General features: G+C 36.2%; 9 protein-coding genes across 21 annotated transcripts in view; 5 read left to right on the top strand and 4 right to left on the bottom strand.

The window, feature by feature from the left end:
• LOC107265905 (tumor protein p53-inducible nuclear protein 2) overlaps positions 1 to 9,375 on the top strand; it is a 16,496-nt gene extending 7,121 nt beyond the window's left edge. Inside the window, exons 1-4 of one of the 6 annotated variants that reach the window (XM_015735817.2) lie at positions 1,896 to 2,047; positions 5,113 to 5,298; positions 5,398 to 5,819; positions 5,903 to 9,375. In XM_015735817.2, coding sequence (XP_015591303.1) covers positions 5,136 to 5,298; positions 5,398 to 5,819; positions 5,903 to 6,058 — 741 coding nt within the window. In that variant the 5' untranslated portion in view covers positions 1,896 to 2,047; positions 5,113 to 5,135 and the 3' untranslated portion in view covers positions 6,059 to 9,375. Of the gene's footprint in view, positions 1 to 1,895; positions 2,048 to 2,299; positions 2,528 to 3,186; positions 3,221 to 4,907; positions 4,984 to 5,112; positions 5,299 to 5,397; positions 5,820 to 5,902 lie in introns of those variants that run through there. The other 5 variants (XM_015735813.2, XM_015735814.2, XM_025083178.1 and 2 more) reach the window with 5 other exon arrangements.
• A 155-nt stretch (positions 9,376 to 9,530) lies between these two features.
• Positions 9,531 to 10,943, top strand: LOC107265904 (uncharacterized protein F13E9.13, mitochondrial). Of its 2 annotated transcripts, XM_015735810.2 has the most exons (5): positions 9,531 to 9,676; positions 9,888 to 9,970; positions 10,033 to 10,173; positions 10,243 to 10,570; positions 10,629 to 10,943. In XM_015735810.2, exons 1-5 carry the CDS (start codon positions 9,601 to 9,603, stop codon positions 10,817 to 10,819), a joined length of 819 nt encoding a protein of 272 aa, XP_015591296.1. In that variant the 5' UTR covers positions 9,531 to 9,600; the 3' UTR covers positions 10,820 to 10,943. The 2 variants fall into 2 exon arrangements, with proteins under 2 accessions (XP_015591296.1, XP_015591295.1); XM_015735809.2 differs by having other exon boundaries at positions 10,033 to 10,570.
• Positions 10,811 to 13,373, bottom strand: LOC107265903 (putative protein tag-52). Of its 2 annotated transcripts, none has more exons than XM_015735807.2 (8): positions 13,248 to 13,373; positions 12,929 to 13,165; positions 12,738 to 12,868; positions 12,442 to 12,663; positions 12,188 to 12,374; positions 11,705 to 12,117; positions 11,493 to 11,636; positions 10,811 to 11,419 (listed from the first exon to the last, which is right to left on the bottom strand). In XM_015735807.2, exons 2-8 carry the CDS (start codon positions 13,023 to 13,025, stop codon positions 10,952 to 10,954), a joined length of 1,662 nt encoding a protein of 553 aa, XP_015591293.1. In that variant the 5' UTR covers positions 13,026 to 13,165; positions 13,248 to 13,373; the 3' UTR covers positions 10,811 to 10,951. The 2 variants fall into 2 exon arrangements, with proteins under 2 accessions (XP_015591293.1, XP_015591294.1); XM_015735808.2 differs by having other exon boundaries at positions 12,738 to 12,861.
• Positions 13,374 to 13,440: 67 nt separating this feature from the next.
• On the top strand, positions 13,441 to 15,766 carry LOC107265907 (aurora kinase C). Of its 4 annotated transcripts, none has more exons than XM_025083176.1 (4): positions 13,441 to 13,733; positions 13,820 to 14,439; positions 14,934 to 15,459; positions 15,531 to 15,766. In XM_025083176.1, exons 2-4 carry the CDS (start codon positions 13,841 to 13,843, stop codon positions 15,627 to 15,629), a joined length of 1,224 nt encoding a protein of 407 aa, XP_024938944.1. In that variant the 5' UTR covers positions 13,441 to 13,733; positions 13,820 to 13,840; the 3' UTR covers positions 15,630 to 15,766. The 4 variants fall into 4 exon arrangements, with proteins under 4 accessions (XP_024938944.1, XP_015591308.1, XP_015591309.1 ...); XM_015735822.2 differs by having other exon boundaries at positions 13,814 to 14,439; XM_015735823.2 differs by having other exon boundaries at positions 13,441 to 13,737.
• Positions 15,752 to 16,498, bottom strand: LOC107265902. The gene is made up of 3 exons (XM_015735806.2): positions 16,366 to 16,498; positions 16,131 to 16,295; positions 15,752 to 16,070 (listed from the first exon to the last, which is right to left on the bottom strand). Exons 1-3 carry the CDS (start codon positions 16,451 to 16,453, stop codon positions 15,781 to 15,783), a joined length of 543 nt encoding a protein of 180 aa, XP_015591292.2. The 5' UTR covers positions 16,454 to 16,498; the 3' UTR covers positions 15,752 to 15,780.
• A 119-nt stretch (positions 16,499 to 16,617) lies between these two features.
• Positions 16,618 to 17,881, bottom strand: LOC107265910 (60S ribosomal protein L14). The gene is made up of 4 exons (XM_015735827.2): positions 17,778 to 17,881; positions 17,378 to 17,479; positions 16,994 to 17,188; positions 16,618 to 16,812 (listed from the first exon to the last, which is right to left on the bottom strand). The coding sequence occupies exons 1-4, from the start codon at positions 17,778 to 17,780 to the stop codon at positions 16,654 to 16,656; spliced, it is 459 nt and encodes a 152-aa protein (XP_015591313.1). The 5' UTR covers positions 17,781 to 17,881; the 3' UTR covers positions 16,618 to 16,653.
• Positions 17,882 to 18,008: 127 nt separating this feature from the next.
• On the top strand, positions 18,009 to 20,973 carry LOC107265906 (zinc finger CCCH domain-containing protein 3). Of its 2 annotated transcripts, none has more exons than XM_015735818.2 (8): positions 18,009 to 18,103; positions 18,189 to 18,233; positions 18,309 to 19,158; positions 19,244 to 19,341; positions 19,413 to 19,605; positions 19,688 to 19,846; positions 19,904 to 20,099; positions 20,191 to 20,973. In XM_015735818.2, the coding sequence occupies exons 2-8, from the start codon at positions 18,194 to 18,196 to the stop codon at positions 20,620 to 20,622; spliced, it is 1,968 nt and encodes a 655-aa protein (XP_015591304.1). In that variant the 5' UTR covers positions 18,009 to 18,103; positions 18,189 to 18,193; the 3' UTR covers positions 20,623 to 20,973. The 2 variants fall into 2 exon arrangements, with proteins under 2 accessions (XP_015591304.1, XP_015591305.1); XM_015735819.2 differs by having other exon boundaries at positions 19,893 to 20,099.
• A 57-nt stretch (positions 20,974 to 21,030) lies between these two features.
• Positions 21,031 to 22,508, bottom strand: LOC107265908 (LETM1 domain-containing protein 1). The gene is made up of 3 exons (XM_015735824.2): positions 21,642 to 22,508; positions 21,424 to 21,573; positions 21,031 to 21,355 (listed from the first exon to the last, which is right to left on the bottom strand). Exons 1-3 carry the CDS (start codon positions 22,365 to 22,367, stop codon positions 21,176 to 21,178), a joined length of 1,056 nt encoding a protein of 351 aa, XP_015591310.1. The 5' UTR covers positions 22,368 to 22,508; the 3' UTR covers positions 21,031 to 21,175.
• A 308-nt stretch (positions 22,509 to 22,816) lies between these two features.
• LOC107265909 overlaps positions 22,817 to 23,135 on the top strand; it is a 3,946-nt gene continuing 3,627 nt past the window's right edge. For both annotated transcript variants that reach the window (XM_025083177.1, XM_015735825.2), the window contains exon 1: positions 22,817 to 22,948. The gene's annotated coding sequence lies outside the window, so the exon portion shown is untranslated. The remainder of the gene's footprint in view (positions 22,949 to 23,135) is intronic.

The following is a 23,135-nucleotide window of genomic DNA, read 5'->3' as shown; positions in this document are numbered from 1 at the left end:
TGGGGGGGGGGGGGGGGGAGGGGCACTAGCGCACAGACCAATTGGACACAAGTGACTTTTTACTGCAAATTCTGTTTAGTTTTAAATAGATGAAATAGAATTAGGTACGAACGATGTCTTATTATAGTATATTGTATGTAGTTTTACATTACTTTACGTTAGATTTGGTTAGGTAAGGTTTGGTTAGGACAGGGTGGAATGTTCAAATTTCGAAGACTGGGTACGTTAGTGGATAAGTTTATCGCCGACGAACGAGCGAAGAGAGCGAGTCCGACTGAAGAGAGTATTAAATGTTTGAAAAGATTCCGCCAGATAAAGATGACTTACAATATCGTTGAACTATTGATGGAACATCGCTCAGGAGACAGAAATTCGCATTTGTGTCCAATTGGGTTTGTGCGCAACTGGGCATCACCCTTTTGGTAGTATTACTGCGCAAAGTATTATACAGGATAACCAGTGACTAGAGTGGCAGTAAGGGACTAGAAGGTGGTCGGTTGTTTTCTTACTTCATGTGTAGGTATCTCGAGAGCATCGCATGGTGAAAGATCGGCAGGGAGGGAGAGAAACCAAAGGCAGAAGGGGATGAAGGGCAGCAAAGGGTTGACGGAGACGAAAGGTTCCTGAACCGTATCCAGAATAACTGGAAGGTAGTAAGAAGGCTAGGGTCGCCGCCCTGTATTGATTGTGCGTTCATTCACTCGAGCGCTTCTCCTCTGTTTATTTCCAACGTCTCTTCTGTTTTCAACGTCTCTAGTTTCCACGCAATACCATAAGTTGTTACACAATTCAATCTTCCTGAGGATATTATTTAATTGTATCCTAAAAGTACTCTGCACACGAACTGGCTATTGCACTGATTTGTAAATTGACAATCGATCGAAAAGAGATCAGCTTTTCAATAAAAAAGGGTGTACCGTATGTGTAATTACTGTTCCTATGTCTAATGGCTACTGTTCAGAATTATACGTGTAGAGTGAGCTGATGACGCGTGGGTTACCACTGGCAATTTCTAATTGTAAGTAACTCTGACCTATTAGATGGCCAGGTTCAGGTACGCGAATAGCACGCTTGAGCCACTTGGCTCTGAGCCATCCTGGAATAATACTATACTATATGTGTGTTTGAAAAGATTTTATGCACATCTGCACACATGCACATGGACTTTTTCTCTATGTATACACGGAGATAGGCATGAGAGATATTTTGTTTCTATGTTTATCTCTATGTATTTCTTTTTTGCTGGGGAAGTAGAGAGTGCTGTTAAGGTTGCCTACGCATTCGCTCTTATTGCGTTCTCGCATGATGTATGTACAGGAAGAGCGTAAGACCGCGTGTTAAGGATGCCTAAAAAAATGTAAAAATCGACCTGGATATAATTCGAATGAGGAGAAGCGGCCGGAGCCAGAGAGAAGCCTGGGTGAGACAAAGTACAGGATGCCCGGAGCAGTATCGACGCCTGAGGACGCCTCGCGCAGGCGTCCCGCTGGCTACCAGGGTGCATAGGCGTCGCTTCGGCATTTAGCTACAAAGCACCCTTGTTGCTAGGGAGCGTTTTTGTCCAGGAAAACGGCTACTTGCTAACCCTCTCACGAAAATAACATTAGACTAGATCTCTGGATATACTCGTAGACTGAAAAATATAAAACTAATGTGGTCGAAAGATTCTAAACATAAATTTGTATTTCGTAACTGTTTCCGGACGCTGTTGTACAACGTGGCCTTACACTTGAAACTTTCTGAGATATTTTTAGAATGGTAGACCGTAAAGAACTAGCGTCAGAAATAGTTGTCTCAGAGAAGTCAGTATAGCCACTGTTTACGTCGTGAATTATTTCAATCCCTAACGTGCTACGGCACTGTGCAGCAGCTGTTCGGCCAGCTGAGCGTATCCCCACTGTTGTTAGGATTCGACGAAAGACCCCACTCCGCAAAATATCCACTCCCACTCCCAGGAAGGTAGCGCTGCTCGCTGTCATCTGGAGTCAGCTGACGGCTGTCACTTGGGGTAGTTGCTACCGCGGCTCCTCGATCGCAACACGTCCAGGCGAGTGATTTTATTTGATTCTCTTGATAATCTCTTCACTGTGATTCTCCTTCGCAAATTTAAGAGTCCGAGTGACTTTAACTCAGTCGTTAAATTCCAGTTGAGTGCTTCTTCTTTCAAGTCCTGAGTTAACGGATTCTGCGCGTTGCGTCATTCTCTCGATAGATTCGCCCAGCGTTTTCTTTGTTCACCTTCAGATAGAACACCATAGAACAAATAGAAGAATTTGAAACTTGGTAAAATAATTAAAAAGTATTAACTGAATTAAAAAATTTCTCGCGATTTTTGTTAATACGACAAAGAAGAATTAAAGACAAGGACATCGGAATAAACAAGGATGGATCCTCTAGTTAGACACCGAGAAAGAAATTCTTATTGTAATAAATGATATAGTGACTTTCGAGCGAACGGTGAAGTAGCAACGCCCAATGCCCCATAGTTTGTGGTACGTGGGAATAGGAGGGAACCAAGCAATAATCGGTAACACGCACACCAATAACACGCACGAATAAGGCACGCTATTCCTATAGAGTTTAATAACAAAAAAATTAACGTATACATAGTATAGAGCCAGTGTAATAGCTGGCTCTCTGGCAGTGTGTTGCACAATGACAGTGATTGCGTTTTGATGAGGTAACGGGAACTTGACGAGGTTCTGCAGAATGATTCGAAATCACCATCTAAAAGGAGAAGTGTATATACTCAAGAGGTGTATACTGGCTGCAGTTTAATATATAGTACCTGCATACGTATTCTGATCTAGAAAGATCTATAGTGTACAGGAATAATGGTGACTACCAAGTGAAGAAATTTTTCGATGCTTCGACTTCCATACAAACATAGAACGTATCCCTATAAATATGCGCTATCCGCGCATCCATCCTATCTCATGGTCGATACCAAGAGAGGAGGAGTTCGTCGCTTACGTCAGCCCGTTAATTTAGCTCCGTAGCGCTCTAGATTTTGCCAGTGTATACCGATGACTACATACGATTGCTGATATCTCTCTCTCTCTCTCTCTCTCTCTCTCTCTCTCTCTCTCTCTCTCTCTCTCTATTAGTACCTCGTCTCCCACGCAATCTAGTAATTATACTTTTGCATTTTCATAACCAGTTCCGTTGATATTCCTTTGACATTGTCACATCACTTTCTCAATGGATAACCGGATTACGCGTACGTTATTTTGTCCAAGTTGTGTAGCAGCTTTGAGACTTAAGTTATAATATCGCACAGCCGTGAATTAATAGTTGCCTTATTATCCACGAGAACTACACGAGACGGCCACGAGGTTACATCGTGCCAAAAATTTCTAATCAGGAGCTCGAACAAGTTGATACTCGAAAATTTACGGCAGTTGGTCTCTCGCTTTCTAGTTGTTTTAGTGATAACTTGATAAGTTTTCTAATAATATATTCACAGTAAAGTATGTAATTTAAAGCGTCGCAAAATTTATATATTTTATCAAAATAATTCCTCTGTTATTATACGCCTTCTGATAAAGCGTTTGAGTACCAACGGGTCACGAAAGCACTGTACATACCTCATGTTTCTTGGACTATGTAGCTTCGAGACTCAATGGATAATTGAATTTACTGCCTCGTACAACAAGACCGGCTGACATACTTTCAACATCGCTACCGGGACTATGTGCGTGATCATCGATCAAGAATTACAAGAATTACACTTTGCTCTATTCCTCTTAAGATCACGTGTTTTTCCTCTTCTGACTACTTCCAATCCTCTTTAGTTTTTTAACCCGAGATCTGTGTTGCTTCTAGCATCCATTTATACCATCCATATCCCTATAGATTATAACGCAGAAAGAACCTTTAATGTGACATGGATGTCACTACCTGACTATAAGTACCATATTCTTTTTTGCGCTGGAACTGATTTATTTATTCGACTGTATCATGTTATCAACAGCTTGCTAGGAGCTAGAATTTAAAGCGTTTTGGCAAAGCTCTTATACCCAAAGTATTTCGTCCCATGGCCATTAGGAAGGATGCGTGGGCGATACACGTGGCGATACATCCGCAAGACGTAATCGGGAGCGTATTAATAATAAGAGAAAAGGCGTAAAATAGTCTTATGGCGAGAACACAGTTGTGCGGATCGAGAGGCACGCAATTTTCTCTTTTTACTTTACGTTGCTTCATTTTTTCTTCACTTTCGGATTGTACGTCGTCCGTATCTGGACTCGGCTTACGAGTGAGACTAAAAATACAGTCTCCGTCAATCGAGAACACGTGTATCTCCTACTTACGTAGGAACTTCCTCGTCTCCTTCTCTTTTCCTGCACTATATGTATAACTAAAGTAGCTAACTGCCTAACTCTTACTGGCGAGCTTGTGGTTGCTTTTAATCGGTTCTGTGCCCGTTGCGCAACTCATTGCGATCACGTGCGCTCTTTTGCCTCACGAGAATTAATACCCTAGAGCGCGATACGCACACACGACAGCTCGACGTGATCCGAATCCAGTTGACGTTGCCAGCAAGACCGAGAGGAAAAAAGCCTTTAAATATTGACACAGGGTTATTCTGAATTAGGTATAAGGGATGGATAAGAAAACTGGACTCTTATTATTTTATGTTACCTTAGTACAGCACGCGAATTCCACTTTACGAAATCGAATGAACGCAATACGTATAGACAAGGTCGAAATACTAGTAAATGAGACATAGATAGACAAAGAGGGAAAAAGAGAAAAAGACAAAGACTGAGAGCATCCACTGTACATGCAGAATGTCAAGGCGGTCGCGATATCTAGCCTGTTGCAATTCACTTTTATCTTTTTTTCTTTACACGGTTTTTTTACCGCTTTTTAGTTTTTACTAGACTTTCGATCTAGTCTTGAAGGCAGCGATTAACATTATGATTAAATCTACAATTTACGAGATAACCCCGAGATGCCTAGTAGAATCCAATACTATAGGTAGTGACCATTGCGTAAACGTAATTAGAGCATGACAATGAGGAATTTTTAAGAGGAAAAACAGTAACTACGCTGTATTCCATTGCGTAAAGTTTCTTCAAACAGTAATGCCAATATTTATATTTGCAGTTAGAATATATCAGAAGGTCAGGATGCTCAGCAGCTTGGCAAGCTACCTACTTGGTAGTAGTTCTGGTGCTCAAGATACCCGTGGAGATTCCGGAATTGAGAGGACTGGGGATTCCTACCCTGTAGAAGCCAGACTTAGCCAGGTGGAAGCCGAGGGCGATGATTGGATCCTCATTGACCTAGCTGGTAACTGTTATTGGACTATAGAAATAATAAGAAAAGTGATGAATGCTCTACGGACGAGAAGAGTCTTAATGTATCTTCCTTTGTTTTGTTCTATTGTAGTTGAGGGTGCAACGGCGCTGGAAGAGTCGTGGTACGTGACACCCCCTGCATGCTTCACCAGGGCGGGCCCCGTTCACGTAGAGACTTCGCCCTTGGAGGACCTGCTAATAGAGCATCCTAGTATGTCCGTCTATAGGGCAGCAGCGCCATCCGTCGCCCCGGATACCCCACCACCTACTCCAGACATCCATGAGGAGGAAGAGGAATGTGAAATCCTCGGTAATACCACGAGTCCTTTAATGCTGGTTGCCGAAGCCACACCAGTTTCAACCGAGTGGAGCAATACCCGGAGACGTAATGGTCGAGCCGCCGAAATTGTGGTTGATTCCAGCAGAAGGAATGGCCTTCATGAGCATAGGAATAATCGTTCACTTGGTGCCGCCGAGGAGTCTCGAATTGTTCAATCAAGATCCGCCCAGAAAGTACGTATGAAATTATATATATTCACGTGACTTAAAATATTACTTTCGCGAATCCTAGATTTTGACAATTCGTTTCTTTACAGGTCCTGGAGAAACGAGCGAGCCAGACTTTAAAAAGAGGACGTCTTGAGAGGAGCAATAAGGCTCGTGAAGTATCCAGCGGCAAGGGTAAGCGACCACGTCGCCAGGACCGTTTGCGGCTACAAAATAGCGGCGCTAACAACAACCGCAAGTGCTAGTCGTCTGATCTCAGGCCAGGGTGCACCTTAGCAGTAATTTTCTTTCAACTTAGGGGATTCAATTCGCCGGGTTGTTTTAAATAGAGGATTATAAATTTAGAGATTTTATCTCGCTGTTCAGGAAGGATACGCTGTCATGCAATTACCGATCCTAATTTACAGACTCATGTATTTTACTTTTGAAAACACACTTGTAGTAACTGAAGACATTCTTCTTTGTCTCATTTCTACTCCTAGGATGAATACGAAAACGTTTATCCCATGGTTTCCTAATAGTTTTTTTTTGTTGTAAATATTCTTGTAGTTATTTACACGTAACATACGTATAAACAACGTTTATCTTTTATATTTTTCATTTTGTGGGCATCTATTAATTTAGTCGAGATCTGTAATAAGTCGCCCGTGGATGTCGCGTTTCTAGGTGCGGTTCTTTGGCCAATCACAGCACAAAATATATTGGACATTCGAAGGAAGAAACGATCGCACGATCAAGAAATGATCATCCAATGTTATTCACTTTTTGTTTTTCTCTTTCCGGTAATTAAGTGATTTATCTTAACTTGTTGTCTGGAAGCGTGACCGCGTGCACCCTGGTCCTAACAATTATTAAAGTATTTTATATCACTAATTATAACTCTTAATTGCTATTCATCGTTCATTATTCTTAACGATTAAGTCTTTCGTATTGTTGCTACTCAAGTCAGAGTGTGGGTACGTTCCGAGTGAAGGGTGTTAAATGAAACATTTGATATTGGACAGAAACTAATTGCAACAAAGAAGTCCGGCATTATCATAAGCCTGAATTTTTATTGAAAAAGGTGGCTTAGCCATCAGAGAATTACAGCAATGCACAATGCAATACTTTGAATTGGAGAACTGCATGATAATCAAAATCTTTTTTACATGTCCTTCTGTCCTGGGTAACCACAATAAATTTGCGACTCCCCTACATCGCTTCTCGTGTACATATGCATATACATATATAAAATAATGCTAAAAAGATAATAAATTTAAAAATATATATATATGTATACTCGCCGTCGTTATACGGAGTACATACCAGTAACGAAAGGAAAAAGAAGCAAAATTAAAATCAATTGCAAAGTTTATTGCGAGACTAATAAAGATTGCATAATCTTTGTAGGATCAGTTTTGTTTAAAGGTCTCTGACGTACACAAAAAGAGGAAACAAGTATTTTGGTGTATATAAATACTTCTATTATTTTTGAGCAAAGTATCGTCGAAAATATATAAAATTCAGAACATAGTGGCCATATTGAATTGGTAATGTTAGATCTGTAGCTGTAAAATATTTAGTAACTGGGTATAATATTAGACAGAATCTACGTAGGTAGTTGAGTACTACACTCTGCATTGCCCCCCCCCCTCCCCATATGTAGGGGTTTTCAGGAGGTTGCACTAACTGAAGGTAGTCCATCTGATTTATATGGGTAGAACCACCTTCAACTGGGCTAATATGCCTGAATAGCTTTCTACCTATTAATGCTGATGCAAAACTATTCTTGTATGGTGTCTAATTAAATGATTTCAGCCATTCTGATTATTATTATTATATCATAACTACTTGAAAAGCTGTGTGTCTAAATGATCTAACAATATCGTTAAAGTTGAAAAAAAACATAAAATTACAAAACACGTACTCATTTCGTTTGTACTAATACAAAAGCGTCGCCAGTAGACTCAGAACGAAATTGGTATCTAGCAAGTTGTGCTCCTCTCATCTATGCGAGAGATAAATCGACGGCGAGGACAGTCGCGTAGAAACCGTATGTACGTTCGTGTACGTTCTGCTTTGTTTGTATTGATGTGTTCAAAAAACATAAGTAAAAAAAAAGTTACAGACACAATGAAATTGTGCGTAGCTTGTGTTCCGCTTGATGTATGTACATTTTACTGTATAGCCGTCTGGTAGGTAAATGCATAATCGTCTTTGTGTGAATATGGGGTGGTTGGCAACAAAATAAGAAATAATATCGAACCGCGATGAAGAAAGAGAAAAAAGATAAATAGGGAATAATACTATGAGTATAATACGAGGGTACATATACGACGGTTCATTATTGTAAGAGCAATCCAGAATTAACAAAGACTACGTCATTGTTTTTTTGCTCTCTAATTCTCTTATTGATATAGATAGCTGTATTACTGCGACAAAAATGATAGCGTAATAATAAATAAAATATATAAAATAGAGAGAGAGAAAGAGAGAGAGAGAGAGAGAGAGAGAGAGAGAGAGAGAAAGAGAGAGAGAATGAGAAAGAAAGAAAGAAAGAGAGTGAAATAGAGTGCTGTAAGGTTTCAATCCTAATGTTTAGACTAGTTAATAAAATAGAATAAAGTCTGCCGGCGATAAATGGGGAAATGATATCTTATGGACACTCGTGGAAAAAGCCGTCCTCAGCGAATGGGGGATAAAAGGAACGAAAGGATAAGAACAATACAAATGTAATAATAAATGGAAAGCGAAGAACGATAACATAAGAGCCGGTATTAATTGATATTTGACTCGGAATGTACCCGACTATGTGTGTGAGTACGATTCCTACACATTATTGCTATAAATTTTGGCGAGTGAGAGAAGATTGATAATTTTACTTTGCGATTGAGAAAATATGCAAATAAGTGCATAAATAGCCGATAATTGTAGCGATTATAATTTATTACTGCTGACTAATAGTTACACATACATATTACTATTATTAATATTATGACGTAACGTTCGGGTCCATAACACGATCTGATTAAACGATTCAAAATAATTGTTGGTACTATTCAACGTGAAAACAAAATATATATACACTGGCTGTGACATAGCCCGACAGATTGAGCGTGGTCGATTCTTCGACGTGAGCGATAGATAACAAAAACAACAAGATACAGGCAAACAATTTTGAATAGATGGCATTTCTATGTGAGATGCAGGTACAATGCAAGTCATATGAATGTCCTCTGCATGACTTGCGTATCATCTGGTTGTTCGTCGATGACTATTGAGTTTGCGTATTTGTATGTACATTTCTCGCGTTCATAAAACGTAATTTACTTAATGATCTTCGTGGACACCCCGGACATTTCATGACGACGGGGACTATGGGAGAAATAAATAAATAAATGAATAGGTAAATAAATAAAACAGAATAACAGCAACAAACATACGCGTTACGATATAACACACATATATTGTATTTTTCTTAGATCAAAAGAAAGTATGACTGTAACGGCCGATTAAATGCTCTGATATTTAGAGCAGGAAAATGTGATAAAAAACACAAATAAAAGGTTAAAAATGCACGTTTTACACGGTCTACCTTTATTTCATTGTTTGATGCTACTCTATATTACAATTAAATCCCTTCCAAAGTATTGTTACTATTATTGTAGATTTATCGCACAACTGAACTTCTGACTAGCAGTACTTTTATTAGTATCATAACAGCCTTGTCAACTGGTTGAATTTCTCGGATTGCAGTATCAGTGCTATATCATTTTAGTCGTAGAATCTTCTTATAATCGTTATCGTTATGTATCGGTTCCGTAGTATATTTCCCAATAAACAATGCTCCGTTATTGGTATGGTGCATGTCGGTGCTTTGCCAGGTGAATAAAATTTTATTTTATTTAGAAATTAAATATAACCTTAATTCGTCGTTGTACTGTCTACTACATGAAGATTCACCAGTATTCTACACAATTTCATTTTGATTTTAAAGCGTGTCTTATTAATAATAACAGTACTGACGTTATTATGAGTACTAAGAATTCTCGGTGCAAAAAATATCATAGTCTTATTCATATTATTTTTATGTAGGAACACCACGATACGGTGGATCAGTTAAAGAAATTATATCAAATGCTGTAAAAGATGCTGAGTCTTATATAGAGTGCGGTGTCGTAAGTTTTTGACAAAGGAATTTAGTCATAGTTTGAGAAAATAAATGAAACTTATATTACAGGATGGTATTATGGTTGAGAATATGCATGACATACCTTACGTTCGGTCAAAAGATTTATTACCGGAAACTACAGCCATTATGACCCGAGTCTGCACGGAAATTAGAAAAGTTGTTTTAAATTGTACAGCCTGTGGCGTTCAGGTTATAAACCTAATTGTTATATTGCATAAATTTGATATCGTTAAAAAATTTGACATTAGTTATCATCAGGTTCTAGCAGGAGCAAACAAAGAGGCTCTCGCTGTCGCACAGGCTGCTAATTTTCAATTTATTCGAGCAGAAGGATACGTGTTTTCTCATATAGCAGATGAAGGATTTACGGATTCTTGTGCAGGAACTTTACTCAGATACAGAAAGCAAATTGGGGCAGAGGATGTTCTTGTTTTTGCTGATGTAAAGAAAAAGCATAGTGCCCACGCCATTACTGCAGATGTTAGTTTGGTAGAGACGTCAAAAGCTGCTGAATTCTTTCTCGCCGATGGCGTTATTCTTACAGGATCTGCTACAGGGGACCCTGCGGATGCGGGACAACTTGAAGGTAAGGATTGCTATGGAACCATTCACGTATTTTAATATAAAAATTAATTTTCCTGTAGAATTGAAAGAGTCAACAAGAGGTCCTATTCTCGTGGGTTCTGGAGTGTCTTATGATAATTTGGAAAAATATACTTCAGCAAACGCTATTATCGTTGGAACGAATTTTAAAGTCGATGGACGTTGGGAAAATGCCGTTGATTCTAAGAGAGTTGAAAGATTTATGAAAAAATTAAAAACACTGGAAAAATGAATATATGTTTATTTATAGACTTATTTAAGTGCATCAGTCATATAAATTGTACCACTCACATAATACCTTCTTAAAAAATGGTGTAATATATACGAAAGTTTATTAAAGACATTGATTATGAAAACTTATGTTTCATCTTAATCTAAAAAAACCTCTTAGAGAGTTCCCAACGGCTGAAAAGAAATGTCCTATCCTTTTAAACGACGTTGTAGATGATTCGATATTTTGCTCATAAGTTTCTTGATGAAATTCGTATGGATACGACGTTTCATTAATGGTATCTAAAGTTGTTGATTTTTTAGAAGGTCCTGCCACAATTCTACATTTTTTATCATATCTGTTAGCTTTTAGAGGAACTTGTCGAAGTGGATACAAAGAATCCATATATGGTTGCTTATTTTGGCAATTGTTCTCGTTAGAACAACCTTCCGATAATGATTTATCCATCCAAGTATTTCCTTTATTGTTTAAGTTGTCGGTTGTATTTGTTCTGGATTTTTTTAATTTTTTAAATGGGAAACACTCTGTTCCTTTTTCCGCATCACCATCATCCTCACAGTCACGGTTGATATAAATTATATTTGATATATTTGGATCAGTCTACATGATAAGATAAATCAGTGATACCTTAAAAGTATTATGGACGATGAAAAATAAAAAGATGAATAATTACCATTTCATCAACACCATCCTCATGTCTTTTTCTTTTGCAACGTTTTTCTGGGATATTTTCTGATGGAAATTGGTAGATATTATGATGTCTTAATGGCATTCTGGAACTACTATCTTTTCTCAGTGTCTGTCTGCATTCTGCATACTACAAAACCAAATAAATTAAAATAATGTAAGTTGATCATGTTGTACACCCATTAGATTTTGCATTACCTTCTTTGCAGCGTCCTGCAATGACTGTATCCATGCTTCACTATCTCCATTTTCTGAGTATAGTAACAGAATTTCTTGAAGGCATGAAACTTTAAAAAGACCACCACTCAATACACGCTGTACTTTGCATTTATTTAGTGGTAACAAACAACACACTGTTAAAGAAGTCTCAACACCTCCCTTGCAGTAAAGCAAGGTATCGCTGAGAAGAACAAAATGTCTTCTGTATGAGGAATTTCCTCGTCGTGAAACACGCATCAATGGACCTTGTCTTAATAGCTTTCGTCCTGGTTTGATTAAATTAATTGGACTGATGATTCGTCTTTGCAATTCAAGCAATTTTTGTGTATCTTCATAATCTGCTACTAAACTATTTATATGTATTGCTGTTTTTTCTATCTCAGCCAAGGATCCTGCAATGCAGTTACATGGACTATATAATGTATTAGAATTAAAAAAGATAGGAAAGATAATTGTGCATACCTCTCAATATATTGTAATCCTTATGTCTGGTTGATGTGTGTTTTAGTACTTCAGAAAGTAATAGTTTATATCGTGGTATTCTTTGAATTGGAGCTATTAGCAAGGAAGACAACTTTTTTCCAACCTCTGGTCTACTTTCTTGCTTTGCTATGAAATCTGCAGTTACTGGATCATTCTGCTCTGTATCCTAAATAAATTCAAATACTGATGCAAGGGTAAAAAATTTAGTAATGAAGATAATTTTATAAATTTACTTGTAGTAGTATTAGAGCTTGTTTATAATCATAGGCATAAACTGAATATAACTTAAAGAACGGAGCCAGTCTGTAAAATGCCTTAGCAACATTTTCAGGATCTTGCTTTAATTCCTTCAGCAATTCACCATTAACATTGTATAAAGATTCAATATTTCCAAACAGTGTAATGTAAGAAGCATGCGTTAATAGTCCTTTTTCTATCATAGTATGCATGAAGAACTGAAAAATAAATATATTCTTTAAATTTATTAATACAGTAATGAATTATACAACATTTATTTATAATGACCTACTTGCATAATTGTTTCCAATTGGTGTAAATAAGTTACTTCAGAAGTTAAAATTTCTTGTATTGCTTGAGCTCTTAAATTCCTATCCTTTTCAGCTCTGTTCTCTTGATGAATTTCATCCAGTGCACTAAGAACTATTATTCAAAGTGTAGCAAACATTAAAATCCTTATGAATGAAAAAATTAACGATTTACCTTTCATTCGCGTTCTTGTTGTTAGGATATTCCTCTCATTAATAATACTCTTTAGTTCAGCACTGAGCGTCGTTTGAGGAGTTCTTGGTGAATTCATTATTAATTAATGAAAATTATAAACATCAGATATTCATTAGTTCCAAATTTCGAAAAATTTCTATTTTTCTTCGAAAACTATTATACTCTGGCCATCTGCTATTGTCACCTGTGAATTCCCTTTCAAACTAGATACTGGTCCTAGAAACGTAATAATCTCATAAATGAGAAATCCATTACTTATATGTAAAAGGAAATGCATGTACGGAATAATTCGATATACCTATTTTCATTCATAAACATAAAGTTTAGACTTTTATCATATGAAATTAGCAAATTTTTTTCATACTGCTTAGCATTGCAAAACACCATCTACTGGCAAACATTTGACATTCTATCTACCAATGAACGTCCGTTAAATACTTCTTGCTCCCTTCCACATGCGTGTGTGTCCTAACTTAGTATAGAAATTGAGTCGGAATCTGACCAATCGCAAGAGCGCAAGAAGATACGTTATTTTGAATGAGCTAACTCGTAATGGCATTTAAAGCGGGTTGAAGTAGAATATAACTTGTGTGGAAATTTTTTGGAGGTGCCTGGAATCGAATGGACTTCAACTACTCGTTTAGTGAAATATCTTATTCATTTCTGTAATTTTTATTGAAAGTTTCTCCTGGATTTTGTGTCTGTGTCCATTTTATTCGTGAAAAAGTTGTAGAACCATTGTATTCATTTTCGCGTTTTTTCGTCTCTGCAAACCTTTATATTGGTAGGTATGTAATTTATAAACTCATTTAAAAATGTGATAAAGTATGATAAGAGTTTAATATAATGTTCTAACCATTAAAGTTCTAGGGTTAATTTTGTTCCATAAGAATGTTGAAAGGCAAGGGAAATAATATTCCATCACGACCTGCAGTACCACAAATGGGCATGAGTTTGAAGCCTAGTGCTTTTAAACAACTACGAATATCGAAACCAACAACTGTTCCGACTAACAGTGGTTTACCATGCACTGCAGAGGTTCAAAAAAGTGATGTCGACAGTACAGTTGATGATCAAGTAAAAACATATATATCAAAAAACCAACCTGTAATTCAAAGTGATGATCCTAAGACAGCTACGGAATTAATGCCACCACCTAAATTGCCTCCCCCGTTGAAATCAGTAGATCAACAGCCTTCGCAAAAAGATAAAGAAAATGTTAAAAGCACTGAACAGAAAGTTGATCAAGCCAATAAAGAGGATAGTAAAAAGAAAGGAAAAGACAATATTGAGCCTGCAAAAAAATGGGTCTTGGGTGATTTTGATATTGGAAAGCCTCTGGGAAAAGGAAAATTTGGTAATGTTTATTTAGCCAGAGAAAAGAAGTCTAAGTTTATTGTGGCAATGAAAGTGCTCTTTAAAGCACAAATTAAAACAGCTGATGTCGAACATCAAGTCAGAAGGGAAATTGAGATCCAAACTCACCTTAGGTAAGTTCAATACATAATAAGAATTCTTTGCAAAAACTTAAAATATGCTAGAACTTCTATCTTCATATCTCAATACATTTAAACTTTATGTTGGTTTAAAGTTCTAGATATTAGGTGTTTCGATTGGTAAATTGTTTCATATACAGCTATCATTTGTGATGTGCTATAGAGTTCCATTTACACGGAACTATATTTATATTACATCTAGTGTAAGAAATTTTTTTCAATAGAAAACGTTTTTAGTAAAGTGTTCATGAATTTCCTTCGTAATGACACCTATTCATAAATATTTAAAAAGTTAAATAGATTTAATTTCTATGGTATAACCACTTTCAGATGGTGTAATAGTCCTGAATAATTCTATAAATATATTAGCAAACTTATTCAAAGCAGTTACCAAATAGTTTTAAATTAAAGAATTTGCACAACAGTTATTCTGTTTAGCAAATATCCTTGAATTTTAAAGTTCTGTAGATAACTTTATTTTATTTTAGGCATCCAAATATATTACGCATGTATGGATATTTTCATGATGATAGAAGGATATATTTGATCTTGGAGTACGCTCCAAAAGGGGAGCTATTCAAGCAACTCCATAGTCAGCCAGACAAACGTTTTGATGACGTTAGGACAGCCACATATATCTCGCAATTGGCAGATGCGTTAAAGTATTGTCATAGTAAAAATGTCATTCACCGTGATATTAAACCGGAAAATTTACTCCTCGGAATGCACGGCGAATTAAAAATGGCAGATTTCGGGTGGTCCGTTCATGCGCCATCCTCTAGGCGAGAAACACTCTGTGGTACCCTGGACTATTTACCCCCAGAGATGGTTTTAGGAAAAACTCATAATCATACTGTGGATTTATGGGGTGTTGGAGTTTTATGCTATGAGTGCCTTGTGGGAAATCCACCATTCCTTGCTCAAACCTATGACGAGACTTACATGAAAATTAGAAAAGCTCAATATAAGTTCCCTAGCTTTGTAAGCGAAGGAGCTCGTGATTTAATTTCCAAGGTAAAAATCCTCGCTGCTTCCTCTTGAAATTTTGCCTCGATATGTTCAGTATATTAGTGACTTCTTTTTAGCTATTGGTGGTTGATCCGGAGGGACGACTATCGCTTGACGGGATCTTAAATCATGCTTGGATTATGGAGAAAAGAACGACTGAACCCCATAAGCAGTGAAAGTGGTCATTTTATTTTAATTGTGATATGTCATAATAATACTTCGATGTACTATAATGAAATTTATTCATATTTTACCCTATAATTTAACGTATTATAATGTACTTTATATTACTATATGATTGGTGGAATTAATATTCTAATTCTATTTCTAATTTGTCATGTAACCACTCATATCATCATCATCTGAATCCTTTCGATCCGTAATGTATCCGCAGCTATGTACTGAATGAGGTGTCCTGTCCTTAGGGGTACTTTTATTACTCATGGGAATCTCTGCCATAGGTCTCGCGTGTTGAGAGCCTTTATTTTCCTCATCTTCTCTGCCCTCTTTATTTTTTGCAAATATAATCTCCAGACTGCATATTACGTTTACCAACTCCTCTTCCAGTTGAGGATCACACGAGAAAGATACCAAACCCGGCTCGCAACCTGGAGCACCTTTTTCAAAATTCATCGGATTTTCGAATCTAATAAAAATATGATCTTTTGTTCATGAACCTTGTGTATCCTGCAGATTTTCCCAACGGATTAGGGCTTCTCGAAGAGGTTTGTAAAGTTGGCGTCTACTTGGATTGTACCAAGTTTTTACCTTCTCATCTAATTGTTGTTTCTCTTCAAAATTCAACAGGCTCCAGCTTAAGAACAACTGCTTTAACCTTGGCACTGTAAATGTATGACAGTTAAGAGTGTTTACTAAACTCTCATGCATTTGTTGCAGTGTGTGCATCACAACCTTCAGGAATTAGAGTGAATATTGCATCGCATATTTGTTCAAAGATCGTTTCGTCCATGTATTTCACGATGCTAAGTTCGCTGCTCATCGTGTTTGTAAATATAGATTTTGACTGCACCTCAACTGCTTTTCCTTTTTTATTTTAAAACATTAGATTAACGTTAAAACAAAAAGCGACTGTCATTTTAAATCATTAAGCCTAATTTATGGATTTTTTTTTTTAAATATTGGGTAATAAAAAATAACACTTTATAAAGGTGGAGCATTTATTTCAAAAATGTGATACAATTACTTCTTTGCTGGCTTTTTGGTATCCTTTGGAGCTTCTGTGCTCTTAGACTTCTTAGCCTTCTTCTTCAATCTATAAAATGCTGCTGTCCTCAGCTTATTCCTGATTTGTTTAGCTTTTCTTAGCTTAAAACGATCAAAATCGCTAAGTGTTGCACGCTGTAAAATTAAAGAATGAATTTATTACTAATGCAATGAAATGTGGCAACCACAGTATTGTGTTAAAATATTTCAGAGAAGAAGTTAGCTTCAGTTTTGTATCAGATGGCAATTCCTATCAAGAACAAGGTTCATCATAGTATAGGTATAAATAGCATAAATAATTAATATATAAACATACCTTCTTCTTAGCTTCAACCTTCTTAGCCCACATGGTTTCACGCCACTGATCATCGATTTTACTGGATTCCCAGGCTTTACGCACAACACGCGTAGAGCCAGTGTAAGGAAATTTCAAACGAAACTTAGTCAGATGCAGCTGGCTAAGTCTCATCTGGCCTCGTGGTATATTAGATTTTGGTCCATCGACAAGAACCTACAACAGATAATCACAATTAATATCCAGAATATCAAAGACAAAGTTGTCCAATACTATAACATAAATTTCAGAAATGATATAATAGCTTCATTTATGTATCAGCCGGCAATTCCTATCAAGAATATCGGTTCATCATCGAAGAGGAAATAAAGCGAGCTTCCAAATAATTTACTAAAAATTTCTTACCCTGTTTTGGTCAATGACATCGACGATTGTGACAAGTTTACCCTGATGGGCACCATCACTCACGTAGGCAACGCGGCCCGTTTGGACGAACCTTTCAAACGGCTAAAATACATTGTAATTATTCATTATTTTCCAATCGAATAATAGAGTCACTTCGTTTAACAATGGAAATGTGGTTAAGTATTCAGGTACACAAATTGGGAATGCCATGTGGCTTATAGGAACCGTAGGCTGGATGTACATTTTTCGGAAATAATACAAATTTCAACTACGCCTTAGTTGAATTTCTATTGTCAGACGAAGGTAAGTGTTCTTTATCCTAATATTATATGAATATTGTATTATAAATTCCAATTTTATAAGAAATCCAACTTTATATTAGAAAGCTCAACACGCTTACCATGATTAACCGGAAGCGAAAGACCTGAAAATTTGAGTCAACAGAATGCAGCACCTTCGTACGTCGTTTTATTCAAACGAGTGATTAAATATTTCCCTTATTTACTTTCTGAAATATATGAATAGATGAATGATATAAAATTTGTAAAAGAAACATATTATTGATACTTCTATTTTATTAAAATTTATATGCGGTATGTATTCTGATAAAACCAATATGTATTTTGAATTGCTGTGACTCACGTAATACTTTCCTAGCTTCTCGTTTCTTGGTTTCCTGTCAACATTGGATGGATGCGGATATGTGGAAACAGTAATATTTTTAAGGTATATAATTGTTAATCGATTTTAATCAATTATTTAATTAATTATTTAATATTCTAATCACTAATGTATTACCTTGGCGATTTAGCTATCATGGAAGACAATGCGTTGAAGGAAATATCATATCTTACGCGTAAGTCTCCTGTACATGATGTATACCCCAAGGTTAAAGCACCGTTCAGGATGTCGAATATATTTTGCATTTCAGACCTGTTAGAACAGCACAAGAAATATCATGTAACTGTAAGGGAGCAGGTACCAAACGTAGAAGCAAATTCTTCAAAGGCTTTTAATTTTCCATGTTCCACTAATCAGTTGCCTTTAAAATCAATATCGCAAGGGACAAATCAGTATAGCTATGTGAAATTCCAAACAACTTCGACGAAAGTTCATGTTAATCCTAATTTTAATCCTGTGAACACTACTATCCATATTAACCCAAAACTCCGGGGGAAAACTTCTATTTATGTGAATCCAAAAGTAATAAAAAATATAGCAGCAAAGCAACAGATTGAAAGTAGTAAAGAATCAAAACAAGATTCTAATCCAAATATAGTAGAGACTAAATATGAGAGATCTGTACATGTCAATCCTAAATTAATGCAAAAACTGTCAAGCACTGTTCCAACTGAAAGTAAATCTCACAATGAAAAAGTAATTAAACCCGCGAGTCAGTATGCAGTTTGCTCAAAATCCAAATTGATCAAAAGCATTGTTGTGTCCCCTGTAACATCCAGAAGATCCTTGGGCTCAAGTTTAGTGTCAGTGTCCAAACGAAAGCTTATAAGAATGAAATCTAATGTTAAAGGATCTTCTGGTATGGCTTTGAATTCTAAACACAAAAGAATTGTAAATTCTGGAATTAGAAAAACCAAAGTTGCCACCAAGTACAAACTTGTTATGGATATTGAAAAAAAATTTGCTAGCACTACCACTGTAACAAAACCAATCGGAACTACTAGTAAAATTCAACCAAACAAATACAAGATAGACAGAACAGCAACTCAAGGAATAGAAGAAAGTAAAATTGTTAAAGTTCCTTCTTTAAGGAAATTAGAGTAAGTACAATTATGTTAAAAATATAACATTAGATACTTCTATAATATTTGATAAATGAAAATAATCAACTAACAATATCTTCAGGGGATGCACAACTGCATTATTAAGAATTGGGGGAGTTTTATATAAATCTTCCAGGAATCAATTAATTCGAAGCAACATACATACACCATCATCAAAAAGTATATTTCAATAACATTTATCTATTGTTGTATATATTGCTATGATGTTTTATATGGCCTAACGATTACAGAGAAACGCTACGTTATAAATGTACAAGGAGACAAATTCTTAATGGCTTCAGATGGTAAAAAACTTTGTAGACTAAGCTCTATAGGAGAATCATCCTCTGTTATAAACAAGTCACGCATCAGCATTGGTGGAATAACTTATGTGGAAAAAACACCAAATGTGCTAGTTCGTGCTACATCTAAAACTATTATCAGGTAACCATAAAAAGGTTTTCCCTTTTAATTTTGTATCTGTATTTTAGATTTTACCAACATCAGTTTTATCTTTTTGTTTCAGCAACAAAGTGAAACAAAGAAGTATCCAGATTTTGAGGAACAAGATGCGCAAGAACAATCAACCCTGTCTATTCTTCCAGAGATTTGGTTACTGTGCAAATCAGGTGAAGAGTACCTGTCACAAGTTGCACGATAAGAAACAAGTTGCTCTCTGCAAAAAGTAAGTTAATAACTTATTCTTTCACTATATTTGTCATTTAAATAAGAATATTTTCAGCTTCTTGCAAGGGAAATGTCTACTGGACGATTGTCGAATGTCCCATGATGTTGGGCCCGAAAAAATGCCAACGTGTAAATACTTTTTGGAAGGTTGTTGTATTCGCGACCCGTGTCCTTATCTCCATGTTAAAGTCTCTGCTAGCACTCCGATCTGCACTCAATTTTTACGTGGCTATTGTGCAGAGGCAAACAAGGTAATAGTAGTTTAGGTTTTCCATTTATTACTAGAGCTAGAATCAAATTGACTTCTGTAAAGAACTAGTTTGTTACTTTTTATTTCAATAGTGCAAAAAACGTCATGTCTATCTGTGTCCGGAATTCGAGAGGACGGGAACTTGCGGCAAAGGTAAGTATTGCCCTTATCCTCACAAAAAAAATGTTTCGACTTCGAAAAGGCCGCGGAAACTCCCTGATCGGAAACATAAAGCGATAAGTTCGGATATTGCCAGTACTGTTCCATCACACACTAAGTCTAGAAAGCGATATTACGATGAGTCGGGTAACACAAGCATTGATATAGAAAAAATGCGGGAAAGTGTTTTGAAAAAACTAAAAATAATGAAAAGTACAAAAATTGTACAAGCTAAAAAGGGAAAGGATTCTGGTGAGCAGAATGATGCGAGTTCTCGAACTTCAGAGGATAAATCTGATTCTGAGTACGAACGGCCCCAGAGAGCTCCGTTGGGTCCGTTGCCCGCCTACATACCAATTAATTAATTTATTAAGTATTTCATTTACCCATATACAAAATGAAAACTGTCTGGGAATGAAGATTAGTTATGAAAGGAATTGTATAAATTTTAAATATTATATCAAATTTAATTTAGAAAGATTTTAATTCTTTACATATTTAACTTAAATTCATCCGCTGAAAGTTACTTAAATTCTTTTCCCAGACAGCCTAGCATTGCCTGTGATATTTTTAATTAACTCATCAATCGTAATTCTACATACGTATGTATATACAAATTCTATGACAGATTAAGATACACAATATATTTTGTAACTACGAATTTGTATATAAATTGTATCTGTGTATTAAATAAATTCGTTATAGTTGGTAATAAATATACTTTATCGAAATATTTACAGTGTTATTTATCTTACATTAATTACATATTTCAGTTATAATTTTTTGCTTAACCATCTGTCATATAATATTGACGAAGTACAGAAAATAATATTACAATTTTCTAGTAATTGAGTTATGTACCAAAACAAGTTCGACGTAAAAAAAAAAAAAATTCGTCCATACATTCATTCTGTATAATTAATGATATAGTAGAATCCAATTAGTCTCGTGATTATAAGCCAATAGAATAGGACAATGCAAAAGTAAGGATATACTATTCTCATCAATCATACAGGATACCTCAAGCCACTTCTCCAGCCAATCCTGCATACCCTCCACTGACATGTTCACAGGATTGACACCTCTAAAGGACAGTGCCTAAAATACGGTAGAGAAAAAATTGAGAATGCACAAGTTATATGAAGGATGCATTTCAGTTGGCTTACCCATTTTAAAGCATCATTATGCATCTTTGTGACACCTCCTTCTTTTCTAATAGCATCATCCATTTCTTTAATTAATAGTCCTCTATCTAATAATCGACTTTTCCTATTAAAACACCATTTGTTCATTCCATGAATTGCCAGTAATTCTTTCTGTAACAAATTTTGTTTTCATTATATTTAGAATTATACATAAATAAAGAATATTTAATACAACCTACAATATGTTTTCTCTTAAGCGAACTCAGAGAATATGGTGGTGCAGTAAATAATTCAATACATGCAATGATATTCGAAGTGGTAGGATGAGTACCACTACCAAGGCAAGCTATGATGTCCCTCCATTTCCTTTTTAATTCACGATTCTTTATCTGATGCACCTGAGCCTGCATGCATCTGAACAGTGGTTTATTATGTTTCAATCTCTTCTTGTGTTCTATCAACAGGAAATCCAGCCTTTGTTGTAAAGACCAGTAGTGATACGTAAGAAGGTGTCGGGGAAAAAAATAAGCAAGAGGGAATATGATATAATTTGTAAATGGTATTGCTGAGATTAGAAGAACTGGTGATATCTTGAGTAAATCTCTAGGCATGGTCTGATTAATCTCTAGTTCCTGTCTAGAGAGACTGTGTTCTCCATCAATATTCAGCTTCTTCTTGATTAACAGAAACTTTTTAAGTTCTACGTAAAAGTCCTTGGTACCCACACTAAATACACGATAGACGTGCATCGTTTTTGGAAAGTTCTTCTCCAATGTCTTTTCATAATTCTTTATGTAATCCAAGTATCTTGAAAACCAATATTTGCGAAATACAGCTACTTTAGTATACTTCTCTTTAACACTGTCATTATCTGCATGTCTTATCTGACACAGAGTAATTCCAGGACTAGACGGAAACTTTTTAATGGTATTATGTGTTATAATTCTTGTCACAAATTTGTGCATTCTTCAACCTTTGTAATAATTTTAATACAGGAAGTTTCGTTAGCAGACGACGTATGTCGTATGTTGGGCAAGAGGTTAGATATCAACTTTTTGTAGTTATTAATTATTCCCATTAGGAATAATTTTGTTATAAGAAGCAAGTTGATCCGTAGTGAGTATCATTTTCGTAAATGTGTGGACATATTTTTTTCTTTAATTAATAGCTGAGAACAGAACTTCGTGCTACAGATCCAACCTATTAAATCTTCAATGGTCTTCAGTGGTCTTCAGTAAACTGAGCAGCAGCACGCCAGTCAACAGATGTTTCGACCCATGTCGTCAGTTCTCAGGATAGTACGGCTAAGTACGGTTTTTCTCCACTTGCGCGACTTTTCGAAAACGGTCCAAACGTTAACGTCACGACCAGTCACGACTCTATCAAGCTCACAAGACGCTAACAAGCTGTTCAAAAGAAAACGCTAACGTTTAAAATAGTCATTCCATTTAGCGCACGATACTCCTTTTGTCGACAGTCGATCTCCAACCGGCCGGCAAATAGGACTAAGTATCGTTCTATCTTATTGCTCAACGGAGAAACAATCGTAAGTCATGATCGTGATGCACGTTTTCGGGTTTTTTCTGATATAATTAACAACCCGAGATCCCAAGTTATATTTAACTCATCTCATATAGGATGTATCGCATAGCTGGTTCCTTGTTTACTGACCTCATTTAAATGAAGACTCATGAAATAAATTGTTGCTAGGGAAATCAGCCCCCCCCCCCCCC

This window comes from Cephus cinctus, unplaced genomic scaffold (assembly GCF_000341935.2).
Source record: "Cephus cinctus unplaced genomic scaffold, Ccin1 Ccin1_scaffold0246, whole genome shotgun sequence".
Lineage (NCBI taxonomy): Eukaryota > Metazoa > Arthropoda > Insecta > Hymenoptera > Cephidae > Cephus > Cephus cinctus.
The sequence above is the reverse complement of the archived record's forward strand: the minus strand, read 5'-3'. Positions and strand labels throughout refer to the sequence as shown.

Bases quoted from the DNA above. Each gene is read 5' to 3' on its own strand.
- LOC107265904 (XM_015735809.2), top strand. From the start codon at position 9,601: ATGTATCGGTTCCGTAGTATATTTCCCAATAAACAATGCTCCGTTATT. The intron at 9,971-10,032 runs GTAAGTTTTTGA...CTTATATTACAG, and splicing joins CTTATATAGAGTGCGGTGTC to GATGGTATTATGGTTGAGAA. The intron at 10,571-10,628 runs GTAAGGATTGCT...ATTTTCCTGTAG, and splicing joins GGATGCGGGACAACTTGAAG to AATTGAAAGAGTCAACAAGA.
- LOC107265903 (XM_015735807.2), bottom strand. From the start codon at position 13,025: ATGAATTCACCAAGAACTCCTCAAACGACGCTCAGTGCTGAACTAAAG. The intron at 12,869-12,928 runs GTAAATCGTTAA...TTTGAATAATAG, and splicing joins AACAAGAACGCGAATGAAAG to TTCTTAGTGCACTGGATGAA. The intron at 11,420-11,492 runs GTAATTATTCAT...CTTATCATGTAG, and splicing joins AGGATGGTGTTGATGAAATG to ACTGATCCAAATATATCAAA.
- LOC107265907 (XM_025083176.1), top strand. From the start codon at position 13,841: ATGTTGAAAGGCAAGGGAAATAATATTCCATCACGACCTGCAGTACCA. The intron at 14,440-14,933 runs GTAAGTTCAATA...ATTTTATTTTAG, and splicing joins GAGATCCAAACTCACCTTAG to GCATCCAAATATATTACGCA. The intron at 15,460-15,530 runs GTAAAAATCCTC...ACTTCTTTTTAG, and splicing joins CTCGTGATTTAATTTCCAAG to CTATTGGTGGTTGATCCGGA.
- LOC107265902 (XM_015735806.2), bottom strand. From the start codon at position 16,453: ATGAGCAGCGAACTTAGCATCGTGAAATACATGGACGAAACGATCTTT. The intron at 16,296-16,365 runs GTTGTGATGCAC...ATACATTTACAG, and splicing joins ATTCACTCTAATTCCTGAAG to TGCCAAGGTTAAAGCAGTTG. The intron at 16,071-16,130 runs GTTCATGAACAA...ATTTTGAAAAAG, and splicing joins AAATCTGCAGGATACACAAG to GTGCTCCAGGTTGCGAGCCG.
- LOC107265910 (XM_015735827.2), bottom strand. The intron at 17,189-17,377 runs GTAAGAAATTTT...TATCTGTTGTAG, and splicing joins ATGTCATTGACCAAAACAGG to GTTCTTGTCGATGGACCAAA. The intron at 16,813-16,993 runs GTATGTTTATAT...TTAATTTTACAG, and splicing joins AGGTTGAAGCTAAGAAGAAG to CGTGCAACACTTAGCGATTT.
- LOC107265906 (XM_015735818.2), top strand. From the start codon at position 18,194: ATGGAAGACAATGCGTTGAAGGAAATATCATATCTTACGC. The intron at 18,234-18,308 runs GTAAGTCTCCTG...TTTGCATTTCAG, and splicing joins GGAAATATCATATCTTACGC to ACCTGTTAGAACAGCACAAG. The intron at 20,100-20,190 runs GTAATAGTAGTT...TTATTTCAATAG, and splicing joins ATTGTGCAGAGGCAAACAAG to TGCAAAAAACGTCATGTCTA.
- LOC107265908 (XM_015735824.2), bottom strand. From the start codon at position 22,367: ATGCACAAATTTGTGACAAGAATTATAACACATAATACCATTAAAAAG. The intron at 21,574-21,641 runs GTAGGTTGTATT...AATTTGTTACAG, and splicing joins CGCTTAAGAGAAAACATATT to AAAGAATTACTGGCAATTCA. The intron at 21,356-21,423 runs GTAAGCCAACTG...ACCGTATTTTAG, and splicing joins ATAATGATGCTTTAAAATGG to GCACTGTCCTTTAGAGGTGT.